This window comes from Microtus pennsylvanicus, chromosome 15, assembly GCF_037038515.1.
Source record: "Microtus pennsylvanicus isolate mMicPen1 chromosome 15, mMicPen1.hap1, whole genome shotgun sequence".
Lineage (NCBI taxonomy): Eukaryota > Metazoa > Chordata > Mammalia > Rodentia > Cricetidae > Microtus > Microtus pennsylvanicus.
In genome coordinates this window covers 20,721,760-20,742,101 of record NC_134593.1, presented here as the reverse complement: position 1 = coordinate 20,742,101, position 20,342 = coordinate 20,721,760, and the positions used below count along the sequence as shown (strand labels likewise).

Genomic DNA, 20,342 nt, shown 5'->3' with positions numbered 1-20,342 from the left:
TGGGAGGTGATGAGAAGGTACAGGATGTGGGGCAGGTTGGAGTAGTTCACTGACAGTATGGCCTGTGAAGATGCACCTTGTCTCTAGCCCCTGTCTGTCATGAGGTAGGCTGATTTGCTCCATACAATTTCTATACTATAATGTTCGGCCTCACCACAGTTCAGAAACAATGGAGCCAGCCCATAGACAGAAACTTGGAGGTAAAGCAAAGCTTTCTTTTGAATTGTTTATGTCAGGCCAGGTATCCCAGTGATGATCAACTTACAAACCAACTAGTGCACAGGGAAAGGGTACCTCCTCGCTGGGTTCTTGATTTGAATTTTCTTAACCAACGACCTTGAGTGTTATGTATTTACTGGCATTCTATTATCTTCCTTGGAGAAGCAGTGGGTTATTTGCCTTTCAATTGCTGCCAGAGCTCTCTGGACAGTAAACACTCGTCAGACACACATTCCATGCACTGTGTGTTGTCCTTTCACCTCCATGGGAATGCCTTTAGCGTAGAATTTCCTACAGTATCAATGAGTCCAAGTTATCTGTGGTCTCTGGTTGCTTGCTGGTGTCCAATCTAGAAACAATTGTCTAATCCAAGGTGAAGACTATGTAGACCCATGTCTCTCTTCTAGCAGCTTTAGTTTTAACTCCTAAATTGAGTTCTCTGCTCTGTTGGAAGCAAATCTTTATATGCAAAAATATGCAGCAATCCAAGCTCACCCTTACATGTGGGCATCCAGTTGACCCATCACTATTCTTTAAAAGACAATTATTTTCCCAAGGAGCTGTTTTGTGAGTCTTTAATAATAAACTAATTATAAATGAACGGGTTTACTTCTGGGGTCTCTCAGGTTCATTTCCATGGACTGACACACCTATTCACCTATTCTGACACGCACACGCACGCGCACACGCACGCACACACGCGTGCACACACCTTGCCTGCCATCCATGTTAAAGCCATAGTTATCTTTCCACAGTGCCATCCCTGCTGCAGTCAGGACCCGGCTTACCAACCCCAAACCTTCTAAGGGCCCCACGGCCTCCGGAACTGTGCACACACCTCTCTGCAGACATAACCTACGCACCATGGTTAGCACAGGGTGAAATCCAAGTTAGAAATAATTACACTCAGATGAAATGACATTCTGACTCCATGAATACACACGCTTCCCCTCCCATGCAGAGTTCTCAACAGCACATCCCATCCTTTCCAGGCACGTGTCCTGGGCAATGTCTGTCAAAAGACATAATACACATGAGGGAAATAGGCATGCTGAGACTAAGTATGAGCTGTGGTTCGGTTTTCCTAAATAATTTAGGTCTAAAACTGGTCTGTCTGAGAAATGTTTTAAGACTTAAGAAAGAAAAAGAAAATCATGGACCAAGACAGTTAACACACAAGTTTTCAAACTGCAGACCATTTTCTATGAGTGACTTGTGAAAACAATAAAGGGGGTCATGCCCAGCTCTGGAAAAGACAGAAAGGGGCTGAGTACAAAATCAGGGTGAGTTCTCATCTGTGGCGCTTTGTTTCAGCATTTGGTCAAAACGCTTAAATAAGAATAATAATATGCCGGGCGGTGGTGGTGCACACCTTTAATTTTAATCCCAGCATTCTAGAGGCAGAGACAGGTGGATCTCTGTGTGGTCTACAGAGAGAGTTCCTGGACAGGCACCAAAGCTACAGAAAAATGTTATCTCGAAAGACAGCCCCCGCCCCCGAAAAAAAAAAACAGAATAATAATGCTACCAAAGAAGAGAAAGAAAGAAAATGAAAAAGATCAGCAGGAAGCAAAAACCTTAAAAATGAGTGATGTCACAGCATCAGCAAGCAGCCCAAACAGAACGGGCCTCTACGGCTCTCTGCAGTCAGCACCTTCAGGTCCTGATGCCTTCCTAACACCCTAATGGGATGCAGACGTTCCATGGTACTCTACTGCTCTTAGCCACATACAATTTGATTCTGACCTAAATAGAACAAAATCACATTCATTTTTTAAGACAGACATTCTCAGCTATACAATCCTCGAAACTAAACCAGTGCATTTCATAAGTTGTCATGATGAACTAATTCGGACTACTGAGCTGGTAACACCACGGCTGGTCTTCCTCTGATGACACACCAGGGCTGTGAGGAGTATCTCTATGGGGGAAGCTGAGTGAGAGGAACATGGTGCTAGCACCTTATTTCAAGTGAGAAGGTTACTAGAAGACAGTCTGGATCCCCAGTCCTGGTGGTACAGGCCTTTAATCCCAGCACTCGAGAGGCAGAGGCAGGTAGATCTCTGTAAATTTGAGGCCAGCATGGTCTACAGAGTGAGTTCCAGGACACCCAGGACTACACAGAGAAATCCTGTCTTGAAAAACAAAATAAAACAAAAGATAGTGTGGATCAAGCATGAGGACTCTGAGATCTGTGAGAATAGCAGTCAGACAAAGCTCTCAGCTGAACACCTCCATGAACGTGAGCTGGGTCAACAGCACCAGAGCTGTCCCCTGGCTGTCAGCGCTGTGACCCTCTGAACTACAGCTGCAGCCACTCTTTGCTCTCCAGAATCTTTCTTGTGCTTCACCTTCACTTTAACTTGATACACGACTGTTTGGAGGATACTCTAGGTTTCAAAGGGGGAAAATGAGCTAGAAGTGGGTCTGAGAATGTAAACTACGCTTGATTTATAGACAGACCTTGCCTCCATTTAAAGGATTCTGTGATGTGGAAGTATTTAGACTGTACTTTGGGTAAGTGGAAAAAGTTTCTGCTGTGATTGTATAAATCATTTCAAATGCTATTTCATTCTGGCTTTTAAGTGTCTGAGTTTTTCTACATGTTCCGAGAAAGTTTGGTTCACTTTTCACTCCCCATAAATCAGAGACTATTTCAAAGCTTCCCGGGGACAGGAAAACATACACATGTGCACAGAAAGATTGCATCAGTGCTAAGTCAGGATCTGAAGGCTGTGTTAGAGAGAGCCGCCATCCCAGCGCTCATCTAATTAGCAGCCACACACGCTACAAGTGGAGAGGGCACAGGCCGGCCAGAGAGCCACTTAAACAACTAGCTGGGCACTGCAATGGGACCTCTGGTGGCCTGGCAAGTGGCTATTCTTGAAAAGCAGAGACCACTATCAAATCCCTGAGGACAACAGGCTGAACATACAGTGAGATCCCTACTGGAGTCAGCCTACTTTCTTTCCCTGTTCTGACCCTTTCTGTGAGCAACTGACTAATCTAGTTTCCACACGCACTATGTTTATCATTTAAGTTCCCCTCTCAAGCTGTACCTCCAATATTCTACTGCCAACAGTGGCACTGCCTAACATCCATCTGTGCTGTTTAGGCTATGTCAGCATCACACTGATTTCCTGTTGTACCAGCCGCAAAAAAAAAAAAAAAAAAAAAAAAAAAACACCCAATGGAAACACCTTCCGGAAGGAAACGTTGATTGTGACTCACAGATTGGGGTACAGTCGGACATGGTAGGAAAGGCATGAAGCGCTGACCACCATCACAGTCAGGAAGTTGAGAGAGATGAACTCCGGTGGTCAGCTCTTTTTACTCAGTCCAGGACCTCAGCCCATAGGATGGTACTACCCACACTTACGGTGGCTCTTTTCCTAAATTAACCCAGTCTAGAAATTCCCTCACGGATATGCAAGGTTTATCTCCTAGGCCCTGTCAAGCTGACGATCAACACCAACCATTCACTTGATAGTGCTCTCCGCTCCACGTGACTCCTGCATCACACCAGGTCTGATTAAACTCAGGCTCAGAGGAGCCCCTACATGTGCTGTGGTGTTCTGGAGGACACTGGCCACACATCACTTCTTTATTCTTGTCTTCAACAATAGAACAAACCACTCTACACTTGGAATCTTCTCTTCCCTCAAATATAGCCACTAGCCTTCCAATTTGTAGGTCAAACAAGAAACGCCCATTAAAATTATAAACATAATAAGAATGGTCATATTTTTTCATTATTTAAGCCTTATTTTGAAAGTTCAAGTCATTTGCACCAGTCTAGGACAAATGGGAATATGCAAATCTTAGAAAGGACAGCAAGACCTAGTTCAAAGAAGGAGAAAGTAAACAGATAAATAAACAAACAAACAGATGACATGAGAGACTTCCAAGAACATGATGAATACATGGCAGAGTGAAGGACTAGGCAGGTAAACAAAGGCAGCTGTACGGAAAACTAACACAGCTTATACACATGGGTCTGCAGCCTAAGCAAGAACCTCTGACTTGGCAAGCTCAGAAACAAAATAAACATTAGTGTACACCAAAATATCTACAAAGTTCTAACAAAGAAGACCTTTGCATATGGGAAAGATGAGTGATTAACCAGAGAGAGAAACTAGAGCTGGATCCAAATCTCAGACCAAAAGTTATTCACATCAAGATTTGAGAGAAATGAATAAAATCTTAAGAATGTCGAAACTACAGGCAAATATTTTGCATTAAGAAGTCTTTGGGCTGAGAGGTGGCTCAGCAGTTAAGAGTACTTCTTGTGTTCTAGAGGACCAAGTTTCTCAGCACCCACATTAGGCTGCTTACAACTGCCTTTAACTCCAGCCCCAGGGATCCATCATCCTCTTTCTGGCCTCTATAAGCACTGCATTCATGTGGGCCGTACATGCATGCACACACACATGACACACACACGTGCACGCACACATGCAGACATACACATGCATGTACGTGTGTGCACAAGCGTGCACACACACACACAACAATAATAACTACAAAGGAAGTCTTTGTTTTTTGTTTTTCAGACAGGGTTGTGCAATGCCAAGAAGTATTTTTCAAGTGTTGACAGAACTATAAAAAATTCGGATAGCTCTTACTAGAGTTAACAAGACACAAAAAAGCCAATCCAACAAAAATAAAGCTTTTTGAATGTTAAGAGAATTATGAAAGAAGCTGAGTCAATATAAACAAAAAATATTAAGGAAAAGATATTAATATTCCTAGCAAAAAGATGACCAACATAAACATGGGGAACTAAGAACTGGTAAGACTTAATCTTAACACCTTTTCTCTATAAAGACAGGGAAAGACCATCAGGAGAGATGTCAGTTTCAATAGTAATAAAAGGCAGCAGGCCAAAAGCTGTAAGTTACAGTACTGTCAAAAATTAAAGTCAGTTACTAGGGCCATCAAGGGAAAACTCTTTGCATGAGATCTGTGCAATGTGGAACACAAGCTGTGTGCACCTTTACCCAGCCCTCCTGCTCCTAAGAGTATAACAAAGGTTAAAGTAGTTATATGCACAGGCTCAAAAGATATTTGTGCCACAGGGTCACTTGCAGGTCTTCTAGAACAAGTCCAAGCCTTGAACAAAGGTTAGGGGCCAGAGAATGGAATTCTGGGACAGGATCTGAGCTGAAGTAAAGCACTAACCCCACAGAAATGCAGAGTCTGGGAAAGCACAGTGGGGAAGAGAGGACCACATCTTTGATGAGCAGGTAAGCATTCCACTCCATACTAAACAGAAACACAGTGTAAAGTTACTCAGACTAATCTGAACCTCACGTCTTAGCTGTCCAGGCTGCTGGAGAAACTGACACAAACAGAACAGCCTAAGCCGTAGGCACTCTCCCTGCAATTGGGAGACCACAGTTCAGTTACTGGCAGTGTGCATGAGGACTTGCACCTGGTTAATGGATGATTGTCTTCACAAGGCAACTGCAGATGACGAGGACAGGAAGCTCAACTACTCCAAAGACACCTGGGCCTTCAAAGTGTTCCAGCTCATGACCTAAGAAGCAAGCCCTTGAGGCCTCACCTCCAAGTACCATCCTACTGTGGCCAGGGCTTCAACTATCTCATTTGTTAATTTATGAACGCTTAATCCACCAGATATCTATCTTTAATGCATCCCCAGGGCACGTCTGCACGGTAGCTGGCAATGCGTGCTTACTGTTATAGAGGACAGTGTCACCTAGAACAGGGCTCTTCTGCAGCAGCAGAAGTTCCAGGCTCTTTTAGGAAGAGGACAAGAGGATACATCCCAAGGCCCCAGCTTCGGGGCTGTGTATGCTACATCCAGAACTAAGACAAGCTGAACGCTTGTGACAAATGTCACTTCAAAGAGCTGTTGCCCTCTAATGGCACGGGAAACAAAGAGCAAATGGGGAAGGGTATAGGTGTTCTTGCCTTTCTGAGTTTCTGAGGAATATGTGCTCGTTAGCGAAAAACTGGAGCATTACAATTAAAGAAACAAATCAAGAGGGAGAGCTAAGGATCAGAAGCATGGGAGACTTCATGCTGTGGGCGCCTTTCACAGCTTAGAAACTCTCAATCAAATGTACATCTTACCTTCCAAAAATGCCCTTAAAATGCCCAGTTAGTGCACTCAGTCAGAGCCCTTCTTACTGTGCCAAGCAGGCAGCTTAGAGGCTCTGAGGATGGCCTAGAGATCCTTAGGCATTTGCAGGAGCCCCTCTGCATGCCCATTTCTGCATAAGCAATGGATGCTCTATGTTCTGGGCACATCCCTGTGGCTGATACCGTGGTTGACCTTGGAGTCACCAGAATAAAGGCTGCCAGAAATAGAAATACATGAGCATCGCTCAAAGCACAAAGCTTCTAATATTCTGGAACAGTTCATTATATCCAAGCTGCAGCAAATTACAGGCCAAAAGGGGGGCAGCACTACTCACAGAAACCGAGACTAAAGTGAACACTGGTGACTTGGCTCACAGGACTATTATAAAAACAACCCAGACAATTACGTGTTTTAAATGGGTGGGATCTAGAGCTGCAATTCTCCCACAAGCCGAAGCCATGGAAGGCTTTAGAAAATGAGTGACTCGGGAGCTTAGTGTTCCAGTTTACAACACGTGTGTGTTTTAGTTACGAAGCCATAGTAAATCTAGCATGTCAGGCAAGGTAAACAGTTCTCAGTTGTTTATGTAGCCAAAGAGGGAAGGAATTCAACACACCATTAACCACTTAGGTGTTTCTAGATGTGCACCAGATGGCTCTGTATTGATGATAAAGAAAGCAGAGATAAGTGAGCACGGTGTTCTTTAACACTTCACTTGCTTGGCAGCATTAGATATTCAGAGGTAGTTCTACCCAAGCAAGCCCTTCACCTCATTCAGACTGGCCATTCGCGGGGACCTGGAACAAAGGGGTGGGAGGAGACAGAACTGTCCCAAGCAAACGTTTCACCACAGAATTTTAATTGACTACTCCAAAGAAAAAGGTAGATATGGGGTACTTCTCTCACAGTTGCACATTCGAGCGCACATGCACACACACACAGGAGGAGAAAAAGAGTCACAGTGAGTCCAAGATGGCCTCACGCTCACAACAATGCTCCTGCCTCTGCATCCAAGTGCTAGGATTACAGGGGTGAGCCACCATGCCCAGCTGGCAATCTATTCTACACACATGTAAAGTGTCTCGGTCCTTCTCTAACAGCCTCCGAGCAAGTGTGAGACAAAAGCAGCAAAGGAGGGAAGTGGGCTTCACACATCTCCGTGAAGACCTTGTGCGGTCATGGTTTCTTTCACCGGCCTTATTTTAAAAGTCATTAATATAAAAAAAAATTCAAAAACCCTTTAATATAGATGGTGAAAATTATTTAATTAGTAACTATTCCTTACAGCCATGCTTCATCCATAATATAAAATAAAAACAAACAAAAAAAAGGACACCATTGCTGCCTGCTGCTAAGTCCGATAAGCAGTGATGGCAGTTCATATTAATATTGGAACTGACGGTGACAGCGAGGCTGGGGTAACGCTCAGGGCAGAGTGCCCACCTAGCATGTGGATGCCCTGGGTGCCAGTGCCAGCACCAATAAATTAATTCATTCACTTGTGAAATTGTCTATGAAAAGCTGTACATATTTTAGCTATAACTAAAATTTGAAGGCAATTTAATGCGCTTACTGAACAAATATCCATTTCCATTTTCATATAGCTCTTTCTATATTATTCTCATGCTTTACACAAATAACTCAACAAAAAGCTCATAAAAAACTATCATGTAAACAGAAAAAAAATCTCATAGTGGGTTATGATGGTGCATGTCTGCTAAGCCCCACTCTGAGAAAGCTGAGGCAGGCCACACAGCACAGCCTGGCCATCTCACAAGTCCTCCCCATGCCCTCTCCCTGCTGGCCCCAGGATCAGGGAGGTTGGGGGCTGAGAGTCTGGGGCAACAGCCATGCATCTCCTCTAGCACCTTTGCACATCACCTTCCAACTGGCAAGTGAGCAGCTACTTTCCCTTGAACATACAATCATAGCCACAGAAATGTCAGTTTAGAAATCTGCTTCCCAAATCAAGCAATTCCAACGTGGGAAGCCTTCAGATTACACAAAAATCGTATGGTGAGCCTTCATTTATTATGTTCTCCTTGAGAATCAGAGACCACATTTCAAAGCAAGCACTCTATAAACAATTTTCAAGCCACCATCCAGCCAATATAACCCTAACATAATAAAGAGCAGAACATTGTACTGTTGGGATTGTGGGAGTAGAAGTATAAAGGAAAACAGTATGTTTAAAATTGGGGGTTCCGTTGGTACCGAGAAATGGCTGTCCCCATGAGAAGGAGATGTGCAATCATGCTGGCTGGGCTAGTGTCCCTTTGATAGACACTCCTGCCCATCAGCAGTATCATCAAACCTGTCCTTTACCCTTAGCTCCCCAGCACAGTCCCCCGCAGCTTATTGCAGATTCCTAGGTGGTAATTTCCCAATCCACAGAGCTCATGTTTGGACCATGTCCTGTGATACACATGACGACCCAACACCTAGATTCCCTGTAGTCCTGCGGCATAAACTTATCACATTTCTATGCTACACTAGGTAGTCATTCCTCGTAGACTCCACGTTTCTCTGGTTGTGGGCTATGGTGGTCAAGCTGTGTCACTTCAACTCTCCCCATTCGTCACCACCTCCCAGGCCACACTTGCCAACACTGAGGTACGGTGATAGCTGAGCTGGGCTCTCAGAATGCTCTCCTGTACCTTCTTTTTCCTGCTGTTTCATTTCAGTTCTACTCAGGGAGGGTTAGCCTCGGAGACACGTGCTGGCACAGCAGGGAAAGACTGGGCCACTCTTGCTTGGACCAGGATGTGGAAGCATACAGGAACCTCTTGTAAAAGAAAGTCACCTCTTCTTTTAGGAACACTGCTGGTCCAAGAGCTGTTCTGGAAACACCACTTTACCACCCACTGATAAACAGATGCATTAAAGCACCAACTCCAGCCATAATGCCCACATACTTTCCACGTGGCAGCCATTTGTTCACGGTCTACACCTGAAAACACTCGCTAGGTCAGCTGAGAGGGACGGGTTACATGAGCTCTCTAGACCTTTCCCAGACCTGCTAGCCCTCCTCTACTTCCGAGCAAGTGAGAGTGCAGAGACACAAACCCAGTCAGTGTGGTGCCGGCACACTCCTGTAATCTTAGTTCTCAGTGGTGGCTGAGACAGGAGTGTATGAGCTTCAGAAAGGCCTGGGCTATACAGAGACCCTGTCTCAAAACACAACAACAACAAAGATACAAATCTAGAACCCTAGAACAACAAAATTGTAACACTGTATACAATCTGGGTTAAAATGGAAGAAATGTACAATCACTTAGAAACAGAAGACCCTTAGGAGGACTCAGGGATTCAATAAGCAACAAGATTGGAGACATGGCTCAGGGTTAGGAGTGTGCACTGCAAATGAGGAAGGGTGCTAACACATACTCCTTACTCCAGCTGCAGTCTGAAACTTTCTTCCAGACTCTGAGGGTGTCTACACTCACATCACCACACATACCATATAATTTCAAAATGAAAATATCTTTTCTAAAAAAGCAACAAACACCACCCATTAAGAGACAGAATACAACAGAAAATCAGCCTGTGGGATATGGTTTAAAATCACCCTCTACCCTGTTGAGCAAGACTTTTGGATTTCCAACATCAAACTGCTACATGGAAAAACAAGTCAAGTGCAAATTAACTTTCTGTGTTTTACACGGAGGTTTAGCACTCGTATAAATATCAATAAAACGCTGGCACAATTAGGTGCTTACTCAGAGTCGGCACCATACTTCACAAGGAACAGACAGTCATGCCAACAGTTACAGTGATCTGAGTTCAGTTTTGCCAAGCACGTCATACCAAGGCTCACTAGACACCGATCTGTGAAAACCTCTCCGGCTAGCGGACTCTGCTCTGTGTTGTGGCTTCTGGGGGGTCTCACGGGAGAGACCTGGGCTGTGAAGCCGGTGCACAGTATCTCCCCACAGATGGTTGAGATCTCTGTGATCACACTGTAAGCATCCAGATATTTTGTATGGATTCTGCAAGCCCTGCAAATATTCTCTAGGTTATCATTCAAATTTTATTTTTTTCTTACTATTTTATTTCATGGAGTGACTGACTATTTAAGACAAGCAATTCCTAGAAATAAGCTGCTGGGGAACACCATGAAGCTGCTATGACACTGTCTTTCATCCCACGTGGCTGCTGCCAGCCATGGCCTCCGTCTCCCTGGCTATTGCCCCGACCTGCACATGTGGTCCAGCCTCAGACCCTCTGCTTCTGCACCATCTCGTACATGGCGACCACTGTCCTGGTTCACACCACCAGCGTTTTGCCAGGACACAGGGCACCCTAGAATGGGTCTCTCAAAACATACTTTTTGCTTTTAGCCCATACAATAGAAACAAAATCACCTTTCAATAATTTTTAAGATTTTTCTGAATAGCAAGACTACATTTTGATTAATAAAGTGGAATGACCGACTTGCCACACCCACCGATTTAATCCGTAAGCACTGCTACAGTGTACACGGTTCCATTCCTTAGCCAGAGTGGTAACTACTGCACTGTGTGTGACTTCCCTTCAGTCCTTACAGCCTTCCTGTGTATGTGCTCCTCTGTGATGCCCACGTTTACCTGGTGTGAACTCCGTATGGAAGTTCTACTCAGCTTGATTCTTAAGAAGCTCACTTGTTTTGACTTCAGCTCATTGCCTGACGGATTCAGCAGCTCTACTCCTAGTGTACCCTCCTGCATAGTGCTTTTCATTTCCCTGCTGATGATAGCCTGGGCTTTTCACAGGCTCTTCCCCACTCAAATCCTCATCAAAAACATTCACAACCTGGTCTAAACCCTGTGTTTAGCTCCTGGAACTGAGAGAATACCTAGCAGGGAAAACACAACATGTTGTTGACGTAGAACGGAAGTGATGAGCGCTGGCCACAGGAGTGCCCACATCAATGTTAGTGGATAATGCCTAACTCTCTCTGAATGGGGAAACACTTTGTATCCTGCCATAGTGTCACAGTCCTGTGATGCCACGGCCTTTCCAACTTGGTATTATAACTGGCATACTTTTTACCAAGCTAGAATAAAACAGTAACAGGATATGGTTTTAGTCAGCATTTCTGGTCAATATGGAGGCCGCTTCATGTGGTTTACAACATACTTGTGTCTTGTGTCCTTTCAAAGTGTTTTAAAAATGCATCTTTTCTAACATGTCAAATTTTTTTTTAAAGATTTATTTATTTATTATGTATACAACATTCTGCTTCCATGCATGCCCACATGCCAGAAGAGGGCGCCAGATCTCATTACAGATGGTTGTGAGCCACCATGTGGTTGCTGGGAATTGAACTCACGACCTCTGGAAGAGCAGTCAGTGCTCTTAACCACTGAGCCATCTCTCCAGCCCATAACATGTCAAATTTTATGCTTTTTACAATAAAAAGGGAGAAAAGGAAAGGGGCACATGAAAATATCTACTTCTATACCTTAGTTTTCCATTTCTGGTAAGAGTAGACTGGCTTACTTTATATTAAACTTATGGTTTTTATCTTTCAATTCAAATGCAGTTAAATTTGTCAGTTTTCTGGTTTACATTGAATGCCTGTGGACTGTATATAAGGTATTCACTTCTGTGAGAATAAGAAGGCTGTGGGAATGGCATCCTTTTGCACTCATACTCCCACATTGGGCCCAATCTGCTTAGTGCTTTATGTACAGTGTGAGACAGAAGTCTGGTTTTCAGACCTCTTATATGTGGTCTGGGTGCTGTTACATACCATGGACATCACAGTCCTTGCCATCGGGTGTCTCCTAATCATCGGTTTGGGATTTGAATCCCTCCACTATACACGAGGACACACAGGAGACACCCGCTGGCAAGAAATCTGAATATTCATAGCAAGCACAGCAACATCAGAGGGCTGAGTGGCGTCTTCAAGACGGCACAACTTTCATGTTTTCACGTCATCTATTTTAAAAAGGAAACTTAGTAAAGAAAAACAGATGAGCTGTGGTGATTTGAATGAGAATGGCCCTCACAGGCTTAATATATTTGAGCCTTTGATTACCAGTTGGTGGACTATTTGAGAAAGGTTAGAAGTGTGGTCTGGTTGAAGAAGGAGTATCACTGGAAGTGAGGTTTGAGGTTTCAAAGGCCTCCCACCATTCCCAGGGTGCCCCCTTGCCTTTTGCTCTGCGTTGTTCCTTTATTCCACCATCATGGACTCTAACCCTCTGGAACTGCTAACCCAATCAAACATTTTCTCTTGCCTCGGTTACGGTCATGGTGTGCAGATAACTAACACAGAGAGAGTGACCTTGCTATGGAGACTTTGGACCTTGGACTAGGAAAGCAGTTGAAAACTCTAAGCAGAGCTTAATGGGCCATTCTAGCAGGAGCTGGGAAGACCGCAGTGCTAAGAGCAGTGTGGACAGATGAGGACCAGCTCAAGATGCGTCAGAGAATGTTAGCATTGGTTAAAAACCATTCTTTGATATTTGGAGAAAGAATGTGGCTGCTCTTTGCCCTTGTCCGAAGAATTTTCCTGAGGCTAAACTGAAAAGTAATGGACTAATTTCCCTGGTGGAGGAGGTTTTAAGAAAGCCTAATATTGACTCCATTGCATGGTTGTTAGTAATTACTCTTATGCAGGTCTACAGTGAAAAAGAACATGCAGGGGGGGGGGGGAGATAAACAAAATATACAGTTTAAAAGCACAGTAGGGGGATGGAGAGATGGCTCAGAGGTTAAGAGCACTGGCTGATCTTCCAGAGGTCGAGTTCAATTCCCAGCAACCACATGGTGGCGCACAACCATCTGTAACAAGATCTAGTGCCCTCTTCTGGCTTGCAGGCACACATGCAGGCAGAACACTGTATACATAATAAATAAATCTTTTTTAAAAGCACAGTAAGAAATTGAATATTGGAGCCAAGGCTTATGTTAAAAGAGATGGGGGAGATAAAGGAGAGGCCTGATCGGAAATGGAATAAAGGGAGTGGTGTCCCCAGGGAAAGAAGTCACACAGATAAAATTCCAACTGGTGAAAAAGTCTAAGGAATTTTCTGCTCCCAAAAATCAACAACAAATCAAAGCTGATGTGTGAATTAAGGGTGCCAATGATCACCCCAAGTGGGTAGTCAGACTTGGCAGTGCCATCCATGTGGTTCTCGGTTTAGTCATGAAGAATACGTGAGTAAAGGGGTTGTGGAATCTTCCTCCACAGTTGAGGAGAGACAGTGAGGACAGCTGCATGGCAGGGCCGTCTGCGTGGAGACCCTAAGAGGTCACTGCATGAGCTGTGAAAGCGAAGAAGTGTCGGAGCCATTAGCAACTGCCAAGAAAAGCTGGGTGCAAGAGTGGAACCAGCCTGAGAGAGAGAAGTGTGCAGAGCTGGAGCCATCTAAGCCCTTTAACATCAGACACGGAGCTACGGGATTCAGTGTTTGCCTCACTGGACTTCAGTTTTGCTTTGGTCCAGTATGTCCTCACTATGCCCTTTCTTCCACTTGGTATGACATATATTCTGTGCCACTATATGTTGGGAATATGCAATTTGCTTTTTCATTTTACAGGGGTTACAATTAGGAAATTTCCTTGAGTCTCAGAAGAGAATGTTGACATTGTGAAAGACTAAGGGAGATTTTAAAGTTGGACTAAATGCATTTTGCATTATGACCGTAAGTCTATGGAACGGAACAGGATGGTTTGAATAAGAATGGCCTCCACAAGCTCACATATTTGAAGACTTGGTTCCAAGCTGGCAGAACTGTTTAAGAAGGATCAGGAGGTGTGTGCTTTTTGGAGAAAGCGTTACTAGGAGTGGGCTTTCGGATTTTAAAAAAAACTCGTGCAGTTCCAGTGTGCTCCCCTTCTCTGCCTTGTGGCTGTGGATGCGAGACCTCAGCTGCTCCCTCACTCTGCCACCATGGACTCTAATCCTCTGAACCGCCAGCTCAAATAAATGCTTTCTTTCAAAAGCTGCCTAGGTTGCGCTGTTTTATCACAGCAATAGAAAGGTAATGAAGACGGAGACAGGAAAGGTGGCAGACATGTCCTCCAGCCACAGTGAAGTTCTGTAGGTTTAGAGTGCCCAGCCCTCCTAACCCAGTCTAGGTTTATTTAGGACACACACTCCTTACTGGTTATGCTGTATCTACATGGAGCTGAACTTGCCAGTAGCCCAATGGTAGCCCTCATGCTTAGCACAGACCCACATATGCATGGGGGGGGGGGTAGTGTGATCAGGATTCTGTGTGTATGTTTATTTTTTAAGTCCATACATCTTGACTTGTAAATGTTCATTGCAATGAGTCACTGGTCTGGTTCAAGGCCTCTGGCTTCTGCCACACTATCAACGCTGGGCCCTCACTGGGACTCCTCGTGGATATCCCATTGTTGCCTTGTGTCATGGAGGTTCTGCAGCTCTGGATCTGCAGGCCCGGCCCTTCACATGCCCCAGCAGTTCATAGATGAGGTGGATGCTGGGGTGGGCTAACTCATATCCTGGTTCTGGGCCTGGGTTGGTCAGCCTGGCAGCTTTCCCTCATCGTCACCATCTGGGCCAGCTCTTCAGCACTGCTCCAGCAGCTCACCCAGTGCAGCAGGCAGCAAGGAGCAGGGCCAGCTCTACTGTTTTGCCCAGGTGAGGGATATGGCCTGCTCTCCCTAGTGCAGCAGTTGCTGAGCTCTCCCACCTGCCACAGGTGGCAAGGGGTAGGCAGAGGGCATCTTTTCCTCACCGTGTTACCACACAGCAGACGTGGGGCAGGGCCACCTCTCCTGCTCTCCCACCCTACTGCCCTGCCCAGGCAAAGTGTAGACCCGCTTTCCTGAGTGCTGCAGCCAGAGAAGCGCAGAGTCAGCTCTCCCACTCTCATGACCTCACGGCCAGTTCTCCCACCTGCCACAGGCAGCAAAGAGCATGGGATGGGGAACAGCATCTCTCCCTCACCCATTGTACTGCATGGTAGCTAAGGGGTGGGGCCAGATCTCCCATGCACATTCACTGGGCCAGGTCACCTGCACCCCTGTCAACAGGGTCAGCTCTATTGTGCTGCCCAGGTAAGTACAAGTCACACTGTCCTGAGTGCTGCAGCAGGTGAGGGACAGGGTCAGCTCTCCCACTCTCGAGGGAATTCTGTACCGTTAGAACTTTTAGCTTCTGAGACAATAAGAAACCAACGACATGGAGTACTGTAAAGGTCAAAGGCTTTCAATCCCAACACATCACTATCTAATCCTAGGGATGACCTCAATATGAGCTCCAATGAGAATAGAGTATTTAACAGACCAGGCTGGTTTAAGAGTGAAGTTTAGTCCTTTCTCCAAAACAGCGAGGTAAAGTCGAGCACCTAGAACTTGGAAACAACAAAGAGACTCCTACCTTCCAGTCCAACAAGGCACTAAATAAGACAGGATATAAAGAATTTGTACAGTCCTTAGTACAATGTAAGATACTTAATAAATGTTAGTTCCCTTTGCAGTGAACACTATTAGAGTCTCATCATATGTATAAAGACATTATATTATACAAATTATAATATATATATGTGTAGTTTTATAAAAAGTAAAGAGAATATTGACTAACACCCACTTTCCTACGAATCTGGTAAGCACTGAGAGAAGAAAAAAAATCATGCATGGAGTTTTAGATGAGCCAGGACGTTCCTAACATCTGGCCACACACAACCTCAACACACACATAGGGATCCCAAGTCCTCCAAAGGGTAATGATGGAACCTAGAGAATTCAGCCAGTCTAGAACGAGCTGAATTAAAATGCAGACTCACAGTGTCAGGAACATAGGGCAAGCCATAGAAGTGCTCTTGTGTTTCCATGAGGATATCTGTGGTCGACTTCCTCAGGGGATGCTGGCCATGGTAGATTTGATCCAGGGCGGCATAAAAGACCTAGGCAGACAGAAACCTCTGTTTAGCTTTGGTAGTCCATCCTGTATTTAAGATGTGGCCAGTCAAAGATGTTGTAAGAGCACCAGAATGACAATTATGAACCACAGCTGAGAAGACTCACAAATATAAACATGTGTTATCTGAGACATACTCTGTACCACATATATGACTAGTCAAAAGCTTAAAGGGTCCTCTGAAGCTTTCTATAATATGAGTTGTTCAGTTTTGAATCTTATCCATCATTAAATTTGCGGTCACAAAATTGAAATTATGCAGTTAAAAATATGTAAAAAAAATCAGAATTATAGGTTGTAGCCCCCTGAATCTAATAAATCCTGTTTGGTTTCTTCCTGGATCCTGGTAGAGCATAAATGAGAGGTGTGAAGCAGCCAGAACCCTGTTTTGTATCTGGAGGTGAAAGACCACTGTGTGGGTACAGCTGGCTAGAAGAAGATGTGGAAAGTATGTACATGCCCTGAGTACAGAAGTGATAAAGCCTGATGCAGCTGTCGTAGGGTTCGGAGCAAGGGTCACAGCAGACCTCATATCTTTGCGAGAACAAAGGAAGCAGCTGCAGTGGGGGGACAGGGGGAGGAGGACCGTCCCCTCCCCAGAACAGGAGAGCAGCTGGGAAACAAAACAGAAGAAAGCAGCATCAGGGAAATGTGAGCACCAAACCTGCAGTTTAGAGAGCTAAGTCTAAGGAGAGAGAAGTAGGCTTTCACCAGGACATCTGACCTGCTCGCCTGAGTCCTAATGGTGTGAATTCGCCTCCTAACAAAGTAAAGTGCTTTACTTAAAGAGAAGAGTTTGACATGCAGTTACAGCTGAGGTGCATCTTTCTGGCTGAGAAATGGAATTTACAGGGAATGTGCAGCTGCTGACTTGAAAGAGGTAAGGATTAGTTTGGATAAAAGACAACATGCAAACGACCTCTGGCCGCTGGCTTCACCTACATATAGAATTATGCTTGTGAATTATAAAGCTAAGTTAAGCCTTCCCTGGAAAAATACAGACATTTCTGAATATAAACATTATGTTCCCCTAGCTGGTAATCTAAACATACAGCTAAATACAGCTCTCTCAGTTCTGTCCTGAGTAACAATGGGTAACAATAACCAAAGAAGTTTGACCTGATGGGGCAAATTATTATGAACAGAAACTTAGTTTTACCCTGAGCAGCACACTTTTTGTCCATGCTACAAACAAGCTAGAACTCAAGAGCTTTGTTTCTTCAATTATGCCTTTTAAAAATGATGCAAATGTGGACTTTTAGAAACACTTGGTCCCCAGTTTGGTGGCACTGTTTTGGGAGATTCAGGTGTGGCCTTGTTGGAAGAAGTGTGTCACTGGAGGTGGGCTTTGAGAATTTAAAAGACTCCATATCATTTCTAGTTCATTCTCTCTACTTTGTGCTTGCAGTTCAAGATGTAATCTCTCAGCTTCCTGCTCCGGCCGCCATGCCTGCTCCTTGCGGATGTGCCTCTGCTTTTTATTTTTTTATTGTTTTTATTGAGCTATATATTTTTCTCTCCTCTGCCATGGCCCCCATGCTTCCAATTTACTAAGGAGATCTTGTCTTTTTCTACTTCCCATATAGATTAGATCCACGTATGTCTCTCTTAGGGTCCTCAGTGTTGTCTAGGTTCTCCGGGGTTATGATTTGTAGGCTGGTTTTCTCTGCTTTATGTCTTAAAACCACTTATGAGTGAGTACATATTATATTTATCTTTCTGGGTCTGGGTTATCTCACTCAATATGCTGTTTCTTAGCTCCATCCATTTGCCTGCAAATTTCAAGATGTCATTATTTTTTTCTGCTGTGTAGTACTCCATTGTGTAAATGTGCCACATTTTCTTTATCCATTCTTTGGTTGAGGGGTATTTAGGTTGTTTCCAGGTTCTGACTATGACAAACAATGCTGCTATGAACATAGTTGAGCATATGTCTTTGGGGAATAATTGCGCATCCTTTGGGTATATACCCAAAAGTGGTATCGCTGAGTCTTGAGGTAGGTTGTTTCCTAATTTTCTGAGAAATGTGTCTCTATGCTTACCTCTCTGTAAGCCAAAATAAACTCTCTTCCTTAAGGTGTGTTTGATCACGGTGTTTTATCACGGCAGCCAAAAGGCAACAAATGCACTGTTTATCCAGCAGCTGCACTCCTGGACTGACGCACTGGTCATCCAGCAGCTGCACTCCTGGACTGATGCACTGGTCATCCAGCAGCTGCACTCCTGGACTGATGCACTGGTCATCCAGCAGCTGCACTCCTGGACTAACGCACTGGTCATCCAGCAGCCGCATTCCTGGACTAACGCACTGGTCATCCAGCAGCCGCACTCCTGGACTAACGCACTGGTCATCCAGCAGCTGCACTCCTGGACTAACGCACTGGTCATCCAGCAGCTGCACTCCTGGACTGATGCACTGGTCATCCAGCAGCTGCACTCCTGGACTGACGCACTGGTCATCCAGCAGCTGCACTCCTGGACTAACACACTGGTCATCCAGCAGCTGCACTCCTGGACTAACACACTGGTCATCCAGCAGCTGCACTCCTGGACTGATGCACTGGTCATCCAGCAGCTGCACTCCTGGACTGATGCACTGGTCATCCAGCAGCCGCACTCGTGGACTGACGCACTGGTCATCCAGCAGCTGCACTCCTGGACTAACGCACTGGTCATCCAGCAGCTGCACTCCTGGACTAACGCGGTGCACTCCTGGACTAACGCACTGGTCATCCAGCAGCTGCACTCCTGGACTGATGCACTGGTCATCCAGCAGCCGCACTCCTGGACTGACGCACTGGTCATCCAGCAGCTGCACTCCTGGACTGACGCACTGGTCATCCAGCAGCTGCACTCCTGGACTGATGCACTGGTCATCCAGCAGCTGCACTCCTGGACTGACGCACTGGTCATCCAGCAGCTGCACTCCTGGACTAACGCACTGGTCATCCAGCAGCTGCACTCCTGGACTGATGCACTGGTCATCCAGCAGCCGCACTCCTGGACTGACGCACTGGTCATCCAGCAGCTGCACTCCTGGACTGACGCACTGGTCATCCAGCAGCTGCACTCCTGGACTGATGCACTGGTCATCCAGCAGCTGCACTCCTGGACTGACGCACTGGTCATCCAGCAGCTGCACTCCTGGACTAACGCACTGGTCATCCAGCAGCTGCACTCCTGGACTGATGCACTGGTCATCCAGCAGCTGCACTCCTGGACTGACGCACTGGTCATCCAGCAGCTGCACTCCTGGACTGATGCACTGATCATCCAGCAGCTGCACTCCTGGACTGACGCACTGGTCATCCAGCAGCTGCACTCCTGGAACCCCATCCTTACACCACGCAAAAGTACTCAGCGCATTTGTTAAACAATGTATGGTGAAAGGAGTTTCACATATTCTAAAACACTGTCTACACCGCCTCAGAACACACAACGGTTCCCTTCCTTTCTACCTGCTGTTCTACACAGCACCAGTTAGGAGCAGGATAGAGCACATGCATTGTCAGGAATGGCTCCGCCTCTTGGGTTTATTAGTTTCTGGTTTAAAATAAAATCGTTGGGATGGACAGGTGTTCAGAAACAAAGCTCTGAGAGACATGTAGAAGCAAATCAAAAGGCGCAGTGCAGGGGTGCACATACGTGTGATCCCAGCACTGGAAGGCTGAGGCAAGAGGATCACATTCAAGGTCAGCCTGGGCCGTTTACTGAGACCATGTCTCAAAATCAAAACAAAGTTATAAAAGGACTTTCCCCCAGGTAACACCATTTAAAAAAATCACTTTTAATTGTATTCACATTCATGGCCACTGAATACTGAAGATCCACGGTTATGTCCATACAGCTGTCCTCCTCACTGAAGAATCAGGGACTGAAGCCAGGGCCTGTGCATGCTCCAGCACTACACTGTCCTCCCAGCTGGAAATACACTGAGAGACAACAACAACAGAGCTCATTTACTGCTTTCTAGGGACTGGACTTGTTTTTTCGGAGTACTGGTAGGGAATTCTTTAAAAACTGAAAGCAGCTACAGACAGCGACCGCCTGAAAGAGCTGCCTGGGCCACGACAGAGCACTGGAGATGAAAGGCGAGCGTGCAGGCGCTGTTGACACAACAACAGGATACAA

The 20,342-nt window shown here is 45.4% G+C and overlaps 1 protein-coding gene across 2 annotated transcripts in view; it reads right to left on the bottom strand.

The window, feature by feature from the left end:
• The window catches only part of Mipep (mitochondrial intermediate peptidase), a 128,687-nt gene that overhangs the window by 43,963 nt on the left and 64,382 nt on the right, over positions 1 to 20,342 (bottom strand). For both annotated transcript variants that reach the window (XM_075949339.1, XM_075949340.1), the window contains one exon: positions 16,078 to 16,197. In XM_075949339.1, the coding sequence (XP_075805454.1) occupies positions 16,078 to 16,197 (120 nt within the window). The remainder of the gene's footprint in view (positions 1 to 16,077; positions 16,198 to 20,342) is intronic.